General features: G+C 42.9%; 1 protein-coding gene across 2 annotated transcripts in view; it reads right to left on the bottom strand.

Moving 5' to 3' along the window:
- The window catches only part of TDRKH (tudor and KH domain containing), a 19,338-nt gene extending 466 nt beyond the window's left edge, over positions 1-18,872 (bottom strand). The window contains exons 1-14 of one of the 2 annotated variants that reach the window (XM_024250480.3): positions 18,685-18,872; positions 11,165-11,313; positions 9,745-9,851; positions 8,165-8,354; positions 7,318-7,457; positions 6,900-7,221; positions 4,673-4,833; positions 4,328-4,500; positions 4,055-4,119; positions 3,626-3,777; positions 3,299-3,400; positions 2,944-3,040; positions 2,675-2,766; positions 9-2,489 (exon numbers count right to left, since the gene is read on the bottom strand). In XM_024250480.3, the coding sequence (XP_024106248.1) occupies positions 2,714-2,766; positions 2,944-3,040; positions 3,299-3,400; positions 3,626-3,777; positions 4,055-4,119; positions 4,328-4,500; positions 4,673-4,833; positions 6,900-7,221; positions 7,318-7,457; positions 8,165-8,354; positions 9,745-9,851; positions 11,165-11,288 (1,686 nt within the window). In that variant the 5' untranslated portion in view covers positions 11,289-11,313; positions 18,685-18,872 and the 3' untranslated portion in view covers positions 9-2,489; positions 2,675-2,713. Of the gene's footprint in view, positions 1-8; positions 2,767-2,943; positions 3,041-3,298; positions 3,401-3,625; positions 3,778-4,054; positions 4,120-4,327; positions 4,501-4,672; positions 4,834-6,899; positions 7,222-7,317; positions 7,458-8,164; positions 8,355-9,744; positions 9,852-11,164; positions 11,314-18,684 lie in introns of those variants that run through there. The other variant, XR_010141599.1, reaches the window with a different exon arrangement.

Below are 18,872 nucleotides of genomic sequence, written 5' to 3'. Positions count from 1 at the left end.
AAGGCATATTAAAGAAAAAGACTTTTATACATAGTAACAAATTGCAGGTAAGAATGAGACAATACTCATTTTCCAGTGTAGGAAGTCTTATGAATGATTTATATCAGGGACCTCTAAAGAGTAAAGGTTCCCTAAGGAACTCTGGTAGCACCAGTTCCAGTGCTGAGCATGCCTCAGCGAGTTCATTGCAGCCAACATCTGAAACATCAAATAAATGGAAGCTCCTTAAAGATTCCTCCAAGAGTACCTGAACTACTCACCAGAGCCGTTCCTTCACTAGAGCCTTTCTGCTAATTGGGACTGAGATTTTTCTTTTCTTTTTTTGGAGACAGCATCTTGCTGTGTCACACAGGCTGGAGTGGAGTGGTGCAATCTTGGCTCACTCACTGCAACCTCTGCTCCCCTGGGCTCAAGCGATCCTCCCACCTCAGTCCTCTCAAGTAGCTAGGACTACAGGCACACACCACCACGCCTGGCTAATTTTTTTGTATTTTTGGTAGAGATGAGGTTTCAGCATGGTGCCAGGCTGGTTCTCGAACTCCTGAGCTCAAGCAATCTGCCCGCCTCGGCCTCCCAAAGTGTTGGGATTACAGATGTGAGCCACCGGTGCCTGGCTAATACTGAGATTTTTCTGAGAAAATAAATTTTGAGAGTTGTGGTTGTGAGAAAATATAGTTGCCATGTAGTATAGAGGTAGATGTTATTAATCCCTAAATTTTAAAAAAAGACCTGTGTAAGGCATCCTTATGTGCTAGTTTTAAATTTTCTAGTTTATCTTGCTTTATCCTTAAAAAAAGTTCATTTGCCATTTTTCTACCATCCACATTACTATACATTTATATTTACTTTCAAGCACCTCAAGTACTTCAAGCCTCTCATTTGAGCCTCACAGTACTGTCAGAAATGGAAAGATGCTATAAGGAAACACGTTAAAATTTTGCAAAAAGTTTACAGTGGAGATCTACTCCTTAAAGATTCCTCTAAGACTACATGAGCTACTTACCAGAGCTGCTCCTAGAATCCAGGTTTCTAGAATCTTAATCTGGGCCTTTTCTTTTGAATAGTATAGGTGGGGTCTTACTCACACAGCCTAAACCTAAATTGGTTCTGGTTCCTAGTGAATTTTTTTTTTTTGAGACAAGGTCTTGCTCTGTTGCCCAGGCTGGCGGTGTGGTGGTGCAATCTGGGTTCACTGCAACCTCCGCTTCCCAGGTTCAAGTGATTCTTGTGCCTCAGCCTCCTGAATAGCTGGGATTACAGGTGCCTGCCACCATGCCCAGCTAATTTTTGTATTTTGTATTTTTGTATTTTATTTTTTTGAGACAGAGTCTCTCTCTGTCACACAGGCTGGAGTGCAGTGGCACGATCTCAGCTCACTGCAACCTCCGCCTCCCGGGTTCAAGCGATTCTCCTGCCTCAGCCTCCCATGCAGCTGGGACAACAGGTGCATGCCACCAGGCCTGGCTAGTTTTTTGTATTTTTAATAGAGACGGGGTTTCACCATGTTGGCCTCAAGTAATCTGCCTGCCTCAGCCTCCCAAAGTGCTGGGATTACAGGTATGAGCTACCGTGCCCAGCCAGTGAATGGTTATTTCTGAAGTGACTTTAGAGAAAGAATATGAATATGTATATGGGAGGGACACTTGTTTCATAGATGTGCTCCTTTCTGTGAGGCAGTTGGCAGTTTTCACCAGATTTAGGCTCACAGCCTGCTTCCACCTTGTGATTCAATCAGAATTTGGTTTTAGAAAATTTTCTTGAGAACTTTATTCAGCAAAAAAATCCTCTAAATGATTTAAACAGGACTCTATATTCTTCCTCTCTCTCCACGGGTGTATATGTATGTATACATATAGATATTATACTAGCAATTTAGAAAATTTCCTGAGCCTCCTGTCTCCTTTCTACTTATATTTTAACTAAAGGTTACAGAGAAATAGCTGGAGCAGTTTCAAAAGCCTGTCTCCAATAACATATCAGCAATTGAGGCTGGGAGGCAGTATTCTCTTCCCACTTCCTGAGGCTTTTAAATATAATTATGCTAATTTTTGCCTTTGCCTCCTGATTCAACTGGAGTCTTTGAGTTCACCACTCAAAAGCTTTCCTTAACCGGAGTCACCTGATAAGGTGAGTCAGAAGTCTGCAGAATCATCACTTCCAATGACGAAAGCCTGACTGTTTCCCAGCCTCGAAAAGGATACAGCCTAGCAGTAATGTGCATCATGACTGGTAGAGGGGACTGAGCCTGATGTTGAACGGCCTGGAAGTAACACAGCAGTATTCAAACACTGGAGGGTTGGGGAGGGATCAGGAGGTGGAATGGGGGAGACACACTTGTAGTATGGTAGTCCAATTTTTTTGTAGTCTGATGGGAGGAAAATATGAATTTGGTCCACAGCAAGTCAGACTGTATGTGTAATAAAGGAAGGACTGCATTGATCCTTTATCATACACTCCTCTCCTCCAGGCACCAATTCCTAAGCCAAATCCTGCCAAAGACAGAAATACACAAAAAGCTTGAAAGTGCTCAATCTGAGAGCAAGTTAAGCTGCAGGAAAGCAGCTGCAAAGAAGTATATTAAGACAGGGCATGGAAAAGAGGGAATCAAAGCAAGTGCCCCACTGTCACCCTCATTACTTTCCTGTTGCTACAGATAGATGATAGCTGCACTCACACAGCAAAGCAGATGGCTGAGCAAGCTGAAGCCCAGACTTCAGAGTAAGTAGTCATCTTCAAGGTTATCATCACCAGACATAGAAGCAGCTTCTATTGAAGATAAATAAGAAGGAGAAAGTTAGACACTGCCCCAAAAGAAAAATGGACCTCTTGGTGCTCAATGACCTGACTAGGAACCAAGCCTTCAATTAACCTCCCTAGTTTGGAAAGACTGAATGAGAAAAGTTAATCTCCAAAGATGCTCTAGGGAGGAAATACTGCTTGTACCTGATAAGCTGAGGCAGGACAGGGTATGTGTTATCTCTCCAGAGCTCTTTTTGGTCTCAGTGAGCAACGTGCTGAGAGAGGCATCTGTTTCTGTGGCCTGAGGGGATGAAAACAGGAAAAAAGGAGGAACATGTTGGCTTTTAGGAAAAAAGAGGCCACCCTTTCATTCTTCTCATAGGACCTGGTTAAGGCAGTTGCATTTGGCCACCAAGAGGGACAAAATGCTCCTTTGGTCAACTACTGGAGGAGCTCAAAGTCCTTAGGAAAGCTAACACAGTATCAGGACTAGAAGCCCTTAGTGTCTATGTGCTAGATTTGCCTGGAAGCAGCACCCTATATAACTACAATGGCTCACCATGTCCTTCAACATGTCTGGGACAGCTCTGTTTTCTTCTATGTCTTCAGGAAGCTCAATTGCGTATCCTTTGTGTACTAATTCTAGCCCAATATCAAGTTTCTGAGAAGAAAAATGAAAAGGGAATGATGTTCTCTCAGTAAGCAAGAGCAAATTTGAGGAAACAAGGCAGAAGGACTGACACTTTAAAGACATTCCTTTGGTGAGATGGTGAGAAGGATCTTACAGTAAGAGTAATATCTGATAAGGGTTTCTGAGAAAGAAAAAGTAAATTAGGCTATAAATATACTGAAGATATGGCAAGCAGTGAGTGAATGCCAGTCTTACCTTCCCATTGCTAGTATCATATAAGTAGATCTTTGGCCAAGTTGAGATCCCAGTCTGGACATAGCTAGAGATCTTGGCTACCAGAGGCTTCCAGTCAGCACAATGAGTGAGTCTATCAAACTCATCCAAAGCTTCCTCTTCCCACTGGTCACCTGGCAAAAGATTGTAGGGGTTACTGCTGATAGGGGTGGGGATTATACCCTGGAGGGAAGTTGGAACTACCCTTTTCTACTCAGGAAGGCACCTGTGTCTTCTCTGGTTGGGTTGGGTCTGCCAGGCAAGTTTCTGGCTGCTGCTAGTGCTGGTGAGGAAAAGGCACCTGAGTCCCCAGAATTCAAAAAGCCTGGGAATGTGAGAATTCCTTCCAATGAACTGTATGAAAGTTATTCTATTTGGAGGTAAGCTCAATAGGTGGCATGACCAATTTACCTGAGGGAGCGATCCGTGCCAGACTACACTCTATTGCTTGAAATGGAAGGCTTAGGAAGTCACTCCTGAAGTAAAAGAAACTAAAATTAGAATCCTGGGGCCAAAAACATCTTATATTGCTGCTTTCAGAAAGAACCAACTAACATGAGATGACAACCATCTGCTCTCTGTAAACAGGTTCCCTTCCAAATCCCCCTGACAATTGCCAACAGCTCACCACCCTATGGCCAGAACTGAGTCAGTAGTTGGGATTGAGCTGACCTCAGCACTGACCTGAGAGCCCTGAGGTCCTTCAGTGGGCAATCTCCATTATCTCCAAAGTCAACAAAATAGAGGTCCAAGTTCCCATTCTCCAAGGTGCCGAGGACCCGGGCTCGATACCAGGAACCATTTGTAGGTAAAGGTGCTGCTACAATGTCTCCTACATGCACAGTCAAGTCTTCAGGCTGTATGTGGGGAGGAGGAGAAAGGCAGAGAGTTACAAAGCGGTAGGCTCACAAACAGAATCGCAGGAGGAAGAAAGAAAAGTAGTTGCTCCACAGGGAAAGGAAGAGAGTACAATGAAAAACATATGCCTTCTTTTCATTAAACCCCAGCCCTGTCCCTATGGCAACTCACCACACTATTCTCATAGTGCTGGGTCATCTCATTGACAAGCTTATCCAATTGCAGGCTGCGGGAGCCAACGATCTGGATCCAGAAGTGGTTAGGGTGCTCAGAAGCAGAAACGTAGACTTCTAGGTACTCATCAGCATGAAAACTGAAGTCAGGACTGGGGACTGGACACAGAGATAAGGATGGTGGCCACATCAGACCCATCTCTGGTTGGAATGAAGAGACTAGCCAGGGTAGTGAGAGGTACAAATACCAATGGCTGTTACCATTTTAAAATGGCAGGAGAGGCAACTGGATGAATCAAACAAGAATATCCTAAAGAAAGATACTAAGCTATCCTTTGTACCTTTCCATGTAACTGAGTAATAACAACTTACATTCTTTGTCATGTGCTACATATTCAAATCAGTCACCAATTATACAGAAGGTAAACCTCCATATGCTAGCTGCAGCATGGATCAGTAAAAAGGTACATGGACAGCAATCTTTACATGGACAGTGACTGACATGGGCCTGTTCCAGATCCCATTCTACCACTGACTCCTTACATGACCCTGGACAAGTCTGTGAGCTTCTTGGGGACCCAGGTCCTCTTTGCCCACACCAACACCTATGTACAGAAGAGAAAGCTCACAGCCTTTTCTTTTTCAATAGTGATGATTTTTAAAAACAGTAATGAAAAAGGCAATATAAAATCTGGCTGAGAATTTTACTTGTTGATAAAGTATGTCTAGGCCGGGCGTGGTGGTGCATGCCTATAATCCCAGCACTTTGGGAGGCCAAGGTGGGTGGATCATTTGAGGCCAGGAGTTCGAGACCAGCCTGTCCAACATGGTGAAACCCCATCTCTACTAAAAAATACAAAAATCAGTCGGGCGTGGTGGTGTGCACCTGTGGTCTCATCTACTCGGGAGGCTGAGGCATGAGAATCACTTGAACCTGGGAGGCGGAGGTTGCAGTGAGCCACGAATGCACCATTGCACTCCCGCCTGGGAGACAGAGGAAGACTCTGTCTCAAAAAAAAAAAGTATGTCTAGAGAAACAATATCATGTAAATCCAATTATTTGATGTATTACTCATTTGTTTCCTGTGTCAGCATTATTTTGCCATTTTCATCAGCTGTTTTATATTTAGAAAAATATTTATGTTTAGTATTAATTCAAGTAAAATATTACCAGTAAGGAATATCTGTGATGATAGACATAAGTGTATTCATGAAAAAAGACTTTTTATTGCTTCCTATTTTGGGTACTCTAAGCCAGCATTTCTTTTTAAAAAAATATTTATTATTTATTTTTTTTTGAGACAGGATCTCACTGTCACTCAGGCTGAAGTGCAATGGTGCAATCCCAGCTCACTGTAGCCTCGACTTCCTGGACTCATGTGATTCTCCCGTTTCAGCCTCCCAAGTAGTTGGACCACAGGTTGCGCCACCACACCCTAAGCCAGTATTTCTTTTTTTTTTAAACAGAGAACCTAGGTTATTTGTTAAGCTGTTACAAAAACAAAACAATTACCATTTGAAGTACTTTGAGGACTTTATCCCAGACTCATTTGTTCTGTTACAGAAACTAACCTAAAAGGTTGGAAATTAAAGGATATAACCTAAGAGGTTATAACAGAGCGGAAACGAGTTCTCTCTTTCTCATCCTGTCTACTTATACCTTCAAGCTCCTGTGCATTCTCACCACATAGGTCTGCTATCTTACAGAAAATGCAAACAGTGAAGGCAGGAATTATAGGCCTACTCAGAGGGTACCCAGACACAGAAAGTTTTGGGGTAAATAATAAACTACAAATATCCTCTTGGTTAATTCATTTTTGTTAATAAAGGTCATGTATCTATCTTTTGCTGGTGACAACTTGTCTTAATATAGTCTGTCTCAAGAAAGTAGTTCAGGTTAGGTTTTGGAAAAGGAAGAAGACTTTCATCAACTTTGCTTCAGAGTGGAAGAGGCACCAAGTTCTCTCCCATAATTAGGAGCAGAATCTTAAACCTGCATAAATCATTTTCAGTGATCAACATCTGCATCCTCAAACTGTCCAGCAACTGTTGGTGTGGACTCTGCCTCCATCCCATCTTCAAAATATCTTACTGAATCTTCTTTCCTGACCCCAGCCATATTATACTGGCTGCTCAGACAGAGAAAGCATTCCTTCTAATCTCTCCAATATCTAAGCCAGTATTTCTATCTTCTATGATTAATGGGCTCCCTCTTTGTTACATACTTTCAAACATGGACATCTCTGGGATGGCCTGGGCTCCAGACTTCTGAAAGCTGTCATCACTAGGTTTCTCCCAGGAACCTTCCTTTGACACTACCACAGCCATGTCGCCTCCTCCTTTGGGTGGAGGAGTCACCAGGGGTGCAGTTGGCTCCATGCTAGAACTGGTGTTTTTCCATAAAGCTGGCTCTCCAGCTCCACCTGGCTCTGTCACGTCTTCTCTTCTCACACTGATTGGCTGTTTGCGTGGGACTCTGGTTTCTGCAGAATGAGCAATTCTCTTCCGAAGTTCTTCATCTTCTGAAACTTTCTCCAGTATCAAATGCTGTGGAAAACAAGAGAAAGGATGATATTCTGACCTGGGATAGAGTAAAAGGATCTTCTCATGCTCAGGTATAATTCAAGTATATTAGCTACTTGCCTTGGCTGCTGCCACCTCCTTCTGTGTTCCTGAGATTTTTATAAGTCTTGATAGTAGCAATGTCCCTTCTGATTCTTTGTCACAGGTAATTTTGGCTCCAGAGGCCTTACAGATAGAACGAATTGTCTCGCCGCCTCTCCCTACATTAAACAATACATAAAAACCTGCCCTTCCCTCCTGGCCAACCTTAGCTACTGGAGAAATCACTGTTTTGTATATACTAGGAGAAGAGAATCAGTTCTCATTTCTAAAGTGAACAAAATACAAGATGTTGAATGGAAAGCAGGAGCTACTGAAATCATTACTGTGAAAAGGAGAATACCATATTCTTTCCTTTTTCCATTTTATTTAAACTCTACACTTTGGCTAACTTCATGTCATTTTCATTTTGACCACTCAGCATGGCCATATCAGGTCACAAGAAGATATGCTACACAGTGTGTCAGAACACTGGATCAAGGACAGGACATTTCTCTGCCTCTAACAGCAGCACTAAGTGATGCTCTAGGGGAAAGCATAAAAGGTACCCTCTAGAGCACTGTCTTGAAAGACTTGAGATAACATGAGCATCCCAAGCTTCCCTTTAAAAATCAATTATAAGGTAAATATAATACATCTACTAGAACCCTTAAAGAATAAATTTGTAAGGTTCAGATCATACAACTTCTTGAGGAAACAGGTTTAGTTTTACCACCAGTTCTACAAACAGTAAACCTCTGGTCTCAATGTCCCTTTTTTCCCTTCACATGGTGAAGGGGAACTAGGTCAGAAAAAACCCTGGGAAGGTGTGAAAGAGGGGCAAAGGTAAAGAATAAAGGAAGCAGTAGAGGAAGCCATCCAGTGGTACCTATGATTCTGCCCACAGATCTCTGGGGAACTGAAAGCTGCTCAGACACTGGGGTATTCTCTGTCAGGATCTGATGGATTGCTGCTTTGGCCTTGCACACCTGAACAGGAAAACCACTGATAAGCAGCACTCGCTCATCGCCTACATCCTCTGTGTCCACATCAATCCGAGCACCTGTCTGTTTCCGCAGCTGCAAAGAAAAGGACATCTGGCAGTACATTCTGGAAGAGCTCCCATTTGAGCCCAGCTACAGACACTCTAAAACAAACCCTGGAGGTAGACAGAATTAGCCAAAGGCATCAGCTAATACTATCTATACAACCAGTCCTCAGTTACTTTATATACAACCTCAGTTACTATCTTACTTTACATACAACCTCAGTTACTATCTATACAACCAGTCCTCACTTTAAGGAAGGAGATTAGTAACAAATATAACCCCAAATAGCAGTGAATTCAAACCCATTTATCTTTGTGTTTAGAATCCTTTCCCCTTACTAATTTTATTTGGATTAGAGAATCAAATATTTTGTTTTCTTGACATTTCAGCTGAACAATGGAAGATGGTAAGAAGAACTAGGTAGCCATTCAATATTTACTGTCAATTAATGAGAGTTCATTAATTCCATAGTAGAAAAGGATAATTTGACCAGGCGCAGTGGCTCACGCCTCTAATCCCAGCACTTTGAGAAGCCGAGGTGGGCGGATCACGAGGTCAGGAGATCGAGACCATCCTGGCTATCATGGTGAAACTGTGTCTCTACAAAAAATACAAAAAATTAGCCGGGAGTGGTGGCAGGCACCTGTAGTCCCAGCTACTTGGGAGGCTGAGGCAGGAGAATGGCGTGAACCTGGGAGGCGGAGCTTGCAGTGAGCCAAGATCACGCCACTGCACTCCAGCCTGGGTGACAGAGCCAGACTCTGTCTCAAAAAAAAAAAAAAAAAAAAAAAGGATAATTCAAGCTATACCATGCTGACAATCAATCACCCAGTCAAAAACCCATCTTTCAAGCTAAGCCATCCTTTCTCTAGGGAGAAGTACTCTTCTCTAGAAGGGAAGTAGCTAAAAAGTTTAGTTAGCTAAAAAGTTCCTCTATTTGTTCTTTTAAAAATATACATACTGGCTGGGTCCAGTGGCTCACGCCTGTAATCCCAGCACTCTGGGAGGCCGAGGCAGGCAGATCGCCTGAGGTCAGGAGTTCGAGATCAGCCTGGCCAACATGACGAAACCTCGTCTCTACTAAAAATACCAAAAATTCGCTGGGAGTGGTGGTAAGTGCCTGTAATCCCAGCTACTCGGGAGGCTGAGGCAGGAGAATCACTTGAACCCAGGAGGCGGATGTTGCAGTGAGCCGAGATCATGCCATTGCACTCCAGCCTGGACAACAAGAGCGAAACTCCATCTCAAAAAAAAAATATATATATATATATGTGTATATATATACACACACACATACATACACACACACACACACACACAGCATGTGAATGTTTTGTGATATGGGGTCAGTGGAAGGAAACAAGAAATCAATAAACAGAATCAATCCTTGGGAAAGCAGACTGCCTACTCACACACTTACCTGTTTAATATTGGCTCCTTGCCGGCCAATGATGAGTTTCACAGCCTCCTGGGGAACCCGCATCTCTATCTCAATGTCATCTTCCCCAACAAATGTCAGCCGCTCTTCTGCACAGATCATTGTTCATCAGATCAGACTTAGATAACACCCAAAGCTATTATAACTACCAGTCCTCCCCAGAATCCGGCTGTCAAAGAGACACCGATCCAAGAGATAAAGTGAGGATCTCAACCATAACAACAAGGAAAAGTGGCATCTGAATGGGAATTAGAAGGTCCCAAAGGATCAGAGATGGGCATTTTCTCTGGGACACTGTTTCAGATGCTAAAATGGGAAAAGCAGACTCTGCAATAAAGAGGTGCTGGGGTTTGGGCAAACTACTTCTCCAAAGACATGACTATTGGAGAAGAATGAAGGCCAAAAGTTACATGAGGGGTCCATTAGGCTCAGAACTTCTCCAGACTGATATGTACATAAGTCATTTCTCTAGGTCCTATTCTCTAGATCCAGCCTTTGAGGTAAGTGCCTTCTACTAACAACTAATTAGCGAAAAGGAATATATAAAAAAGATGAGTATAGAAATTAAAAAAGAACTCTTTGCTGTGTTGATGTTGCTGAAGAAAACACATCAATGGAGTTATAAAATGAGTTCATTTCATAGACTAGCTTACTTTGCTATGTAAGAACATAGCAAAGACTAGGCCAGGTGCAGTGGCTCACGCCTGTAATCTCAGCACTTTGGGAGGCCGAGGCAGGTGGATCACTTGAGGTCAGCCACGCTGGTGGTGAAACCCCGTCTCTACTAAAAATACAAACATTAGCCAGGAGTGGTGGCGCATGCCTGTAATCCCAGCTACTAGGGTGGCTGAGGCAGGAGAATTGCTTGAACTCGGGAGGCAGAGGTTGCAGTGAGCCAAGATCGCTCCACTGTACTCCAGTGTGGGCGACAGAGTGAGACTCTGTCTCAAAGAAAAAAAAAAAAGACTAAATAATTTTAGTCAAAGATTCCTCACAGAAAGTCAATTACAATACCTGGGTCAGGCATGGAGGCACATGCCTGTAATCCTAGCACTTTGGGAGGCCGAGGCAGGTGGGTTGCTTGAGCTCAGGACTTCAAGACCAGCCTGGACAACAGGCAAAACCCCATCTCTCCAAAAAATACAGGCCTGTGGTCCCAGCTACTTGGAGGCTGAGGTGGGAGGACTGCTTGAGCCCAGGAGGTCGACACTACAGTGAGCCAAGATTGTGCCATTGTACGCCAGGCTAGGTGACAGAGTGAGACCCCGTCTCAAAAAAACCCCACAAAAAAACCCCAAAACAAAACACACACATACCTGGCAAGGAAAGAGTTTTTTTTCAATTTAACAAGGCAGGAGTATATCTGAACATTTTCACATGCACAGTCATAGGGTTCACGTACCTCTGCTTTCCCTATACCTGCGGTATAGGATATAGGCAATTGTTGCACTGGCTGGGATCCCAAGGCCCAAGGCTATTTTCTGAATGGTGGACAGGCTTGTCCAAGAAGTCCGTTCAGTAGACATTTTCAGCTGTACTCTGACTTATATCCTGAAACAAGCAAAGCAGGGAAAAGAGAGAGGTTTCATCCAATCCTTGTATGAATAGCAGAGAGGCATGGGAGCACATTATTACTGAAAAGACTACTACTGCCTACCTTCCAATTTCAAGAGCTTCAGCAATTTCAAAATTTATTTCATATAAAAAGGACACAGGGTATTTTTTAAAAGTTAGCTAAGGTACACATAGAATTAAATAGAAGCATACTTCACTTTCCCCACCCAAGTCAGTTTTAAAAGACAAAAAGAACTAAATGAATCAAATATTTAAAATATATATACTTAGATTTCATAATAAATTATTTAAAATTACTTATCTAAGTCCTTTTATGCCTCCAGGGCTTTCCAGAAGCTGCTACCTCTGCAAGAAATGCCATTCCAGGCTTAGTAAAGGCCTTACTATTACCTGTGTTGGAAGTACAGTCTTCATTTCCTGTCTCTACTTTTGGTTTCTATTTACTCCTTAATGAACAGTGAAATGGGGTTCTTCCCTGCTCCATCACCAAAACTGTAACTTCCAAGATAATCAACCTAGAGGGCATGCATGGAGCCTTATCTCACCCATCTCTCTGTGGTAGCAGGAAGGTGGCCACTCCCTCCACAAAACTTTCCTTTGTTTCTGTGCCCTCTTTCTCTTGGTTTCCTCTTATTTCCCTGGAGGGTCCTTCCAAGTTTGGGCTTCTCATCCTGTGCCATCAATTGTTAATGTCACTCTGCTCTCTTCAGACCATTTCATCCACATATGTGGGTTCAATTACTACCTATATGTTAATGACATCAACAATGCTGCATCTGGCCTGATTCAGAAGCTCAAATCTTATTTAGACCACTGCAGTGGCCTTCTTACGGGCTTTCGTGCTGAGTTTCTCTCTGACACTGTATCTTCATTTTGCTGCCAAGCAAATTTTAACATGTTCCTCATTATATTTCCTTATTCCACATAGTTTCTCAGCCTCCCTCTCCACTCAAACCTCTCGTGCTGCCTCCTCCAACCTCTCTCAACTGAGGTCCTTGGTTTCTATTTCACTAAAAAAGGAGAGCATTTAGAGAAAATATCCACAAGCTTCTACACATTTGCCCACCTTCCTCCACCTGTGCCTAAATGCTTGCTGTTCTCTCCTGTGACCACAGATGAACTGTCTCTGCTCCTAGCACTGAAGTCTTTCATAAAAGCACTGCTCCACAAGTTCTCCTTGCTTCTCCTGCATGATTAACGTTTTCTTTCCCCTCTACTGGATAGTCCCATCAGCAGACAAACATTCTCCGTTCTTAAAGAAAACTCTTCCTGGATTTCACTTCAACCACTTCCCATTTCTTTTCTTCCTTTTAAAGAAAACTCGAGTGTCAATATATCTGTCCTCAAGTTCTCTTCTTAAATCCACTCTAACTGCTCACATCAGGGTCATCAATGATTTCATACAGCTCAATCCAAAGATTGATTCTCAGTTTTCATCTTACCAGATGTCCCCACAGTATTTGGCACAGCTGGTGAATCCCTCTTCTCTGAAACACTTTCTCCATAGCATACCCTCCTGGTTTTCCTCTTTCCTTTCTGGCTATTCCATCAGTCTCCCGGTTGCTGGTTTCTTCACATTTTTCTAACCTCTAAACACTGGAGTGCCTCAGAGATCTGTCCTTCGCCCTTTTCTCTGTTCTACCTCACTTTCTTGGTGATCTCAAGTCTCATTCACAGACTGGCTTTAACTCCTATCTATATGCTGATAACTTCCAAATTAATAGATCCATTGTAGGACCTTTCTCAACTGCCCACATGGATCTCCATTTGATGTCTAATAGACATCTCAACCTTAACACTGAGCTCCTGATTCACCCCCTTCCCATAATCTTTGCCATCTCAGCAAATGGCAATTCCCTTTTTTTTTTTTTTTTTGAGACAAGGTCTTTCTCTGTTGCCAGGCTGGAGTGCAGTGGCGCAACCATGGCTCACTGCAGCCACAACCTCTGGGCTCAAGCAATCCTCCCATCTCTCAGCCTCCCAGTAGCTGAGACTACAGGTGCATGCCACCATGCCTGGCTAATTTTTGTATTTTTTGTAGAGATAGGGTTTCACCATGTTGCCCAGGTTGGTCTCGAACTCCTGGGCTCAAGTGATCCACCAACCTCAGCCTTCCAAAGTGCTGAGATTACAGGTGTGAGCCACTGTGCTCTGCCTCGACTGCAGTCTCTTACTCCCTTAGTCATCCTCTCTCTCACACTGCACACCTAGCCTGTCAACAAATCTTATTTCCTCTACTTTCAAATTATCCAGAATCTGACCACTTTTTCTCTTTGCAGTTCTATGACCCTGCTCTAAAACACCATTATCTTTTCCCTAGATTACTGCATTGCTTAATTACGTTCCTGCCTTTGCCACTGTCCATTCAGTTTATTCTCAACACAAGAGCTGGAGTAAGTATGATGTGCTAGATGCTATTGTGGCACTAAAGACACAAAAATGAAAAGATAAATGTGTTGAGTAGCTACTATGCCAGGCAAATTACATAATTTTATTTTATAGTCATATAACCCTGTAAGGCAGGAAATATTAATCCCATAGAAGAGTACCCATGCTTGAAGAGGTTATCTAATCTCTAACCCTGAGTCTGGTTTATTATTTGCTTGTAAAAAACCTTGTAAAGTGATTTTAGAAATCCTTTCCCACTCTTCCTTTTACCTAAACTCTCAGGGTAACAGCACCTGTATTTTTATTCTTTATTTTGATCAACATATTCAATTCAAAATTAATACTGGTAGAAAGTACTGTAGGTGGTTAAAAAAACACTGAAGACTAAAAAACTAAAGATAGGTGATAAAAAACTGAAAACTAAATATCTGTATTTCCAGATATTACAATCTAGTAGAACAAAGCAAGCTGGCTTTAAATGAGATTTGCTTAAAAATGCGTAAATGTAACTTATGCCATAATTTACCTCCAGGTACAAAAATTCAATCATTATCATTATTATTATTATTATATTATTAATTATAATAAACAAAAGTGTATTTCACCCTGGGGGGAAAAACTGGCTATATCCTGGTAAGGCTAAAAACATACTCATTAATACAAAACCTACTCTGGAATAAAACTTAGGCTTTCAGGGAAAGCGCAGTCAATCTGGAAGAGTAAAGAGAGAAAGGAGAACACCTAGCACTGAAATCTCACTGAGCAGCAGATATAGTCAGGTAAGGGAGGCTGGAGGTAAATTTCTTACAACAGTCATCCTCTCTTATCCTCGAGGAATATGTTCCAAGAACCCCAGTGGATGCCTTGGAGTACTGAAAACTATAGGTTTTGTCAATCTGATAACCAAGATGGCTACTAAGTGACTAAGGGGTGGGTAGCATATACAGCACGGATAATGCTGGACAAAGGCAGGATTCTCGTCTGGGCCAGGATGGAGATTTCACCATGCTAGTCAGAATGGTGCACAATTTAAAACTTAAGAATTGTTTACCTATGGAACTTCCCATTTAATCTTTTTGGACCAGGATTGACTATGGGTAAGTGAAAGCAAAACCACGAAGGGGAGACTACTACACTGTCATACAGATGACCAGAATTTGCATCTGGCCTCACAGTTTTACTGATCAATAGAACTGAATAAAGCTCTTCAGAGAACTACCAGAAGTTTGCCAAATCTATTTTTTCTATATCCTGGTTTTAAACAAATTTAATCCACCTTCTTGCCCAGACTCAACAGCCTGAGCAAAAAATAAAACCGCCTTTTACTACCCGGGGTGGGGGATGGGCACCTCTTTTCAAGTGTGTTGTCTACTTTGGGTCATTAGTTACTCAGTAAATTCAGTGTATCATTTTTAGAGACTATCAATCTGAGGGAATACTGTTCTCTCCCGACCTTTTTAGAATGTAGGACAGAAAGGGTTGAGTTTAATGTAGACTGTTTTCATTTATGAGGTTCTTTCCCCAACTCATTGGATAAGCATTAGCTTCTCTTTTTTTAAATAGGCTGCAAATAAAAGCTTTCACCATCCTGAAAGTTTGGATGGTATTATATAAGCATCTTTGTATATACCAAAGCAAAGGAAACAAGTTGTCTCATAAAGGAGATTTTTGACTTAAATAATTCTTGAATACACACTTCCCAAACTGCTACTTTCCTACATTGAGATGGTTTATTCTTGGTGTCTAGAAAGGATCTGACTTCTTTTGTCCCCTGATTACTTTAGATATATGTATTTTTTGAGACAGAGTCTCACTCTGTTGCCCAGGCTGGAGTGCAGTGGCGTGATCTCAGCTCACTGCAACCTCTGCCTCCCGGGTTCAAGCGATTCTTCTGCCTCAGCCTAACGAGTAGCTGGGACTACAGGCACCCGCCACCACGCCCGGCTAATTTATGTATTTTTAGTAGAGACAGGGTTTCACCATATTGGGCAGGATGGTCTCGAACTGCTGACCTCGTGATCTGCCCACCTCGGCCTCCCAAAGTGCTGGGATTACAGGCGTGAGCCACTGCGCCTGGCTTAGGTATTTTCTTATATGACCACTAAAGTGCAAAGCTTGTTTCCATTATTAATGCGTCTTGGTTAAATAGTGCTAGCTCTTTCTTGTGTGCTGAGCATGTTGGGGACAGAAGGAGGAAGAATAATTTCTACTTGGAAACATTCATAGTCTAGGAAACATAAACACCAAAACAGGCTGGGCACAGTGGCTCATGCCTGTTAATCCCAGCACTTTGAGAGGCTGAGGTAGGAGGACTGCTTGAGACCAAGTATTCAAGACTAGCCTGGGCAACATAGTGAGACTCTGTTTCTACCAAAAAAAAAAAAAAAAAAAAATTTGCTGGGCATGGTGTTGCACACCTGTAGTTCCAGCTACTCAGGAGGCCGAGGTGGGAGGATGGCTTGAGCCCAGGAGGTGGACGCTGCAGTAAACTGATGACACCACTGCACTCCACCCTGGGCAACAGAGCAAGAATTTGTCTCAAGGGGTTTAAAAAAAAAAAAAAAGTATAGGGCAAGATGTGTGTAGGTTATATACAAATAATATGCATCTTATACAAGGGACATGAGCATCTATGGATTTGGGTTCTGCGGGGTTCCTGGAACCAATCCCCTGCAGATAACGAAGGGAGGGACGACTGTATAAATTCTTGGTCAATGTGACAGTTGAAAGGAGCTAGAACCTTAAGGTTTATTTCTTAGATGGTGTATAGTTGAAAATCATCTCATTAAAATACAACTCACTTTTCTTCTGCAAACCTATACTACATGAACGAACTGCAGTAAATGGACATTTATTCAAGCCAATAAATATCGAGTTCTGATGTGTGCTTGACCCTGAGGACACAACAGTCAAGACAGACTTGGCAGCTGCCTTCATGGAGTTTCCTGTCTGGCAAGGAAGATCTTGACAGAAAGGAGTCTTTAGGTCTTAAAGGCTTTGGGAAACTGAAATCTAGCCCTGTGAACAAGAATAAACTGGATCTGTATTTTCATGCTGTCTGCTTTTAAAAACTGGCAATAATTGATGCTTATGGGGCATAGAAATCACAAGATTTTATAACTAGAAGGGACTACAGAACTTATTTGATTCCATTAATAACGTTGCAATTTGGGAAACTGCGGCTAAGGGATAGAAAAGGACTGATCTAAGGTCACACAGCTCATTAGTCATTTTTACACAATACAGTGTGCAAGGGAAATAAATCTGTTTTGATGGCCAGTCATAATCACACTTCTTTACAGAGGCCCAAAGGACTAGCAGCACTTTTGTTTTCCAGTTCTGACACTATCAAGATCAAGTGCAGAGGGGCCTCTGCAGCCAAGGCCCCTCAATCTCGACCCCCTACACTGGGTTGAATTACATTGCTATGGGCTTCCACAGAATCCCCAATATCCCTTGATAACACATGCCATGCTTGTCCTTCTTGATTAACATCTATGTCCGTGGTGAGGAGAATGAATAGAAGGCAGCAACCGTGGCTGCAGGAGACCAATCAGGGACTAGTCCAGGTGTCAATCATGGAGATGGACAGTAGATGAATTGGAGAGTTTGTTGTTGTTTATTTAGAGACAGAGCCTTGGTCTGTCACCCAGGATGGAATGCAGTGAATGATCATAGCTCACTGCAGCCTTGAACTCCTGCAGTCGTCCGGCGTAGCTGAGATTATAGGCGCGGTTTTGGCCTACTTCTATTTGAAGCAAAAGGTAAATTTCACTAACTCCTCTTCAAACATTACAAATCAGTTTGTGCTAATTGAGTTATCAGCTGATGTCTCAAAAAATGAGACTCTACTTGATCTGTCACTATGGTTTAGTTCACAATTTTCATATCCTTTCAGTTATAAGTTTCTCTTAAAGAGAAATGGAAAATAATATAATGTAAACGGGGATAACTGCATAGTACTGACTGCTAGCTTGTGTTTGATTTTATTACTTAAAAATTGAATGGGAAGGAGGAAGATACTAGAACTTAAGACCACAGTTTGTAGGGGAAGCTAAGAAGAGAAGATGAGGATCATTGCTCAGTGAGGAATGTGGTCAGATAATGGTTTTCAGTAAAAGCTAACTTTGAAATTTCCTGACATTTGTATTGAACAATTGCCAAAAACTATCTGATATGCATCGCTAAGGCTTACTTATCATTTAAAATGACAGGAGTCAAATAGGATGTGATCAGGAGTCAAATCACATTGTTAGCTCCATGAAAGCATAGATAACTCATTCCAGTATCTCCTAATAACCAGAATCTACAAAGAACCTACAACATGGTGACATGCTTGAATCGAAGCAGCTCAATGTTCTCATCCTTGGTACGTTTATTTTAAATTCAGGAGAAAAAAAAAAGTGTCGACCCCTTTCTCTCAAAACAAGGAAAGGGTCTAAAAGTGTCTTTGAAATAGAGGTCTCCAGCCAACCCCCACGATGATACCTGCATTAAGGAATGAGGGATACTGGAAAAACAAAAACCCCAATGTATTATTCTGACGACTGTCAACAGCCATCCTATTAGCGATAACTAAAGAAAAAGCTGGGGAAAGTTAAAGGCAAAGTGATATATGGATGGCAGCTCTCAGTCTCAAAAAGGCCCAGTGGAAGAGTCTGAACTGACTCAGGGCAAACACAAACGCTCCCGCACCGGGTCCGTTGTGGCGTAAGCGGGTGACCAGAGCATTTTCCTCAGATACAGTTACGAGTTCCCAGTGGGTCAAGTTGCCCCCGAGCGGCGTCTCACAGCCCAGGGCTCTGACTCCCCCGCTGCGCCCCACATCCTTCCCTCGCCCCGGGCACGCCAGACCCCTCCCTTCCCTCCATCCCGCATTTCCGTCTCCTAGTGGCCAGGGCTGCCCATGACCCTGTCTTTCCCACTCCCCAAACCTTCGCTCTCCATCCCCGCCTTTACCGCTGCTCCAGTCAGTCGTCGAGTGCGCCGCCTTGCGCCTCAGCCCAGCTGCAACCACCGGCGCCGCCGCCTCCCACTCACACGCCGACAGAGAGCCCCGCCAGCAGCGCTTCAGCAGCCACTTCCCCGCCCCCGCAGCCCGACAGCACCAATCAGCACCCTGCTCGCAGTCCGACCAGTCGCCTTCT

The sequence above is a fragment of the Pongo abelii genome, chromosome 1 (genome assembly GCF_028885655.2).
Source record: "Pongo abelii isolate AG06213 chromosome 1, NHGRI_mPonAbe1-v2.0_pri, whole genome shotgun sequence".
Lineage (NCBI taxonomy): Eukaryota > Metazoa > Chordata > Mammalia > Primates > Hominidae > Pongo > Pongo abelii.
This window is presented reverse-complemented; position numbering and strand designations above follow the sequence as displayed.